Source organism: Danio rerio, chromosome 20 (genome assembly GCF_049306965.1).
Source record: "Danio rerio strain Tuebingen ecotype United States chromosome 20, GRCz12tu, whole genome shotgun sequence".
Taxonomy (NCBI): Eukaryota; Metazoa; Chordata; class Actinopteri; order Cypriniformes; family Danionidae; genus Danio; species Danio rerio.
Window position 1 is genome coordinate 56506382 of NC_133195.1, and position 3619 is coordinate 56510000.

Consider the following 3619-nt stretch of genomic DNA (forward strand, 5'->3'; position numbering starts at 1 on the left):
CATCATGATCTGCTTGGTTTGTGTTTAATCCTGGAGTTTACAGTCAGATGCTGTCAATCTGAAGTCAGCACAGCGTTCAGGGTCACCCTGTATGTACAGTTTCTCCAACCATGTGATGCCGTCAGGAGTGTGGGTATGTGTGTATGTGTGTGTGTGTGTGTGTGTGTGCATGTGTGTGTGTGTGTGTGTGTGTGTGTGTGTGTGTGTGCGTTTATGCCAGAATCAGGCTGTTCCACACTTCACTCTTGGTGCTGGAGGATCCGCTTGGAGAGCCCATATATGCTGGAAACGCAGATACCTGCATAAACGAAGCAAAGACTGCGTGCATTAATGTCTGTTTAAGATGAATCGCTTGTTGAGCAGACTTATACATTACAGTTACTTTGAATAAACTCAGTTAGTAAATGACTAATATTATGAATAAGAAGAACATCTCTTTGTTCACGTTGTCATTATGGGGGATTGTGTGTAGAATGTTGAAGAAATCAATATAATCCATTTTGGAGTAAGACTGTAACATAAACAAATGTGGAAAAAGTGAAGCGCTGTCAATACTTTCCAGACACACCGTATACTGTATGTTGTGGTTGAGGTGTGTGTAGAGTGGTCAGCAGTGTGTGTTGTCTGACCTGTGTGTGTATGTTGTGGTGTGTGTAGAGCGGTGTTGTGTCTGGTTCAGTCTTGATGGGTCGCGTCTCTTCTGTTGGACTGGAGTTCACAGCGCTGATCGCCGACTGACCTTCAGAGGAGCCTTCAAAACACACACAGGTGAAAGGTCAGAGGTCACCATCACTTTTAGCCATTCATTCATTCAATTTCCTTCAGCTTAGAGTCTGATTTATCAGGGGTCGCATCGCATCAGCGGAATGAACCGCCAACTATTCTAGCATTTGTATTAAGCAGCAGATGCCCTTCCAGCTGCAACCCAGTACTGGGAAACACCCATTCACACACACACAAACACACACACTACTACGTCCAACTTAGTTAATCAAATCCCCTATAGCACATGTGTTTGGACTGTGGGGGAAGCCGGAGCACACGGAGGAAACCCACACCAACACAGGGAGAACATGCAAACTCCACACAGAAAGCTTTGGACAAATTCTCAACAGATATAAAAAGCTAATTCAAAATCAATTGAAAAGGTTTTGACGTTCAGTTTACAATAAACAGTTGGGGATATCTGACAGCAGACAGGACACTCACCGGGTTTGGTTTTGCTGATGTTTTTGGGTTTGCGCTTTCGTGTCTGAATGCCCTCTTTCTTCATGGCGAGAGGACGAGGAACCTGAGCAGAAGAACAGCAGAACAAACACTCAGAGCTGTGGTTTTACTGGTTCTCTATCTCCATCTGCTGGACACATGTAGTACTGCAGATAAAGAGATTTCTGACCCCGTGGAGCTTCATGTAGAGTCCACAGGCGTTGCAGACTGGCTCTCCTTCTGCATTGCGTCTCCAAAGAGTTGTTGTGGTAGTCTGACAGTTTGTGCAGGATAAACCCACCCGCCTGGACGCAGACTGAGAGAAAAAGGGGGAGAGAGCAGTGAGGAAGAGATGGAATATAGAGTGTAAACAGTGCAAATAAGCATGCAAAATAACATAAAGCATGGCAAATAACAGAAAGCACTACAATACGCATGCAAAATAACAATAAACATTACAGTAAGTGTGCAAAATAACAATACAAAATATGCAAAAATAATAATATTGTGCAATAAGCATTAAAAATAACAATAAACACTGCAATCAGTGCAGAAAATAACAATAAACAAAGGAATAGGCATGCAAAATACCAATAAACACTGCAAAAATTGTGCAAAATAACAATAATAAATGTGCATAAATAATCACTGCAAAAAATAATCACTGCAATAATCGTGCAAACTAGCCATAAACACTTTAATAAGCATAAAAAATAACATTGAACACTGCAATAATCATGCAAACTAGCAATTAACACTTCATTGACTGTGCTAAATAACAATAACCTTTGCAATAATCATGCAAAATAACAATAAATACTGTAATAAGTATGAAAACTAACAATAAACACTGCAATAAGCATGCAAAAATAAAAATAAACAATGCAATTAGTGTGCAAAATAACAATAAACACTGGAATAATCATGCAAAATAACAGTAAACACTTCAATAAGCGTGCAAAATAACAATAAACACTGCAATGAGTGAGTTAAATAACAATAATAAATGTGCAAAAACAATAATATTTTACAATAAGCATCCACAAAAACAATAAACACTGGAATAACAATGCAAACTAACAATAAACACTGCAATAAGCATGCAAAAATAAAAATAAACAATGCAATTAGTGTGCAAAATAACAATAAACACTGGAATAATCATGCAAAATAACAGTAAACACTTCAATAAGCATGCAAAATAACAATAAACACTGCAATGAGCGAGTTAAATAACAATAATAAATTTGCAAAAACAATAATATTTTACAATAAGCATGCACAACAACAATAAACACTGGAATAATAGTGCAAACTAACAATAAACACTGCAATAAGCATGCAAAAATAAAAATAAACAATGCAATTAGTGTGCAAAATAACAATAAACACTGGAATAATCATGCAAAATAACTGTAAACACTTCAATAAGCATGGAAAATAACATTGAACACTACAATAAGCAAGTAAAATAACAATAATAAATGTGCAAAAACAATAATATTTTACAATTGGCATGCACAACAACAATAAACACTGAAATAATAATGCAGACTAACAATAAACACTTCAATAAGCGTGCAAAATAACAATAAACACTGCAATGAGAGAGTTAAATAATAATAAATTTGCAAAAACAATAATATTTTACAATAAGCATGCACAACAACAATAAACACTGGAATAATAGTGCAAAATAAAAATAAACAATGCAATTAGTGTGCAAAATAACAATAAACACTGGAATAATCATGCAAAATAACAGTAAACACTTTTATAAGCTTGCAAAATAACATTGAACACTACAATAAGCAAGTAAAATAACAATAATAAATGTGCAAAAACAATAATATTCTACAATAGGCATGCACAACAACAATAAACACTGGAATAACAATGCAAACTAACAATAAACACTTCAATAGGCGTGCAAAATAACATTAAACACTGCAATAAGCATGCAAAATAACATTAAACACTGCAATAAGCACGTAAAATAACATTAAACGCTGCAATAAGCATGCAAAATAACATTAAACACTGCAATAAGCACGTAAAATAAAATTAAACACTGCAATAAGCATGCAAAATAACAGTAAACACTGCAATAAGCACGTAAAATAAATTAAACACTGCAATAAGCATGCAAAATAACATTAAACACTGCAATAAGCACGTAAAATAACATTAAACGCTGCAATAAGCATGCAAAATAACATTAAACACTGCAATAAGCACGTAAAATAAAATTAAACGCTGCAATAAGCATGCAAAATAACAGTAAACACTGCAATAAGCACGTAAAATAAATTAAACACTGCAATAAGCATGCAAAATAACATTAAACACTGCAATAAGCACGTAAAATAACATTAAACGCTGCAATAAGCATGCAAAATAACAGTAAATACTG

General features: G+C 35.1%; 1 protein-coding gene across 1 annotated transcript in view; it reads right to left on the reverse strand.

The window, feature by feature from the left end:
• Positions 1-200: 200 nt before the first annotated feature.
• gata4 (GATA binding protein 4) overlaps positions 201-3619 on the reverse strand; it is a 15759-nt gene continuing 12340 nt past the window's right edge. Inside the window, 4 exon segments of the mRNA NM_131236.2 lie at positions 201-298; positions 630-751; positions 1210-1291; positions 1397-1522. Coding sequence (NP_571311.2) covers positions 212-298; positions 630-751; positions 1210-1291; positions 1397-1522 — 417 coding nt within the window. The 3' untranslated portion in view covers positions 201-211.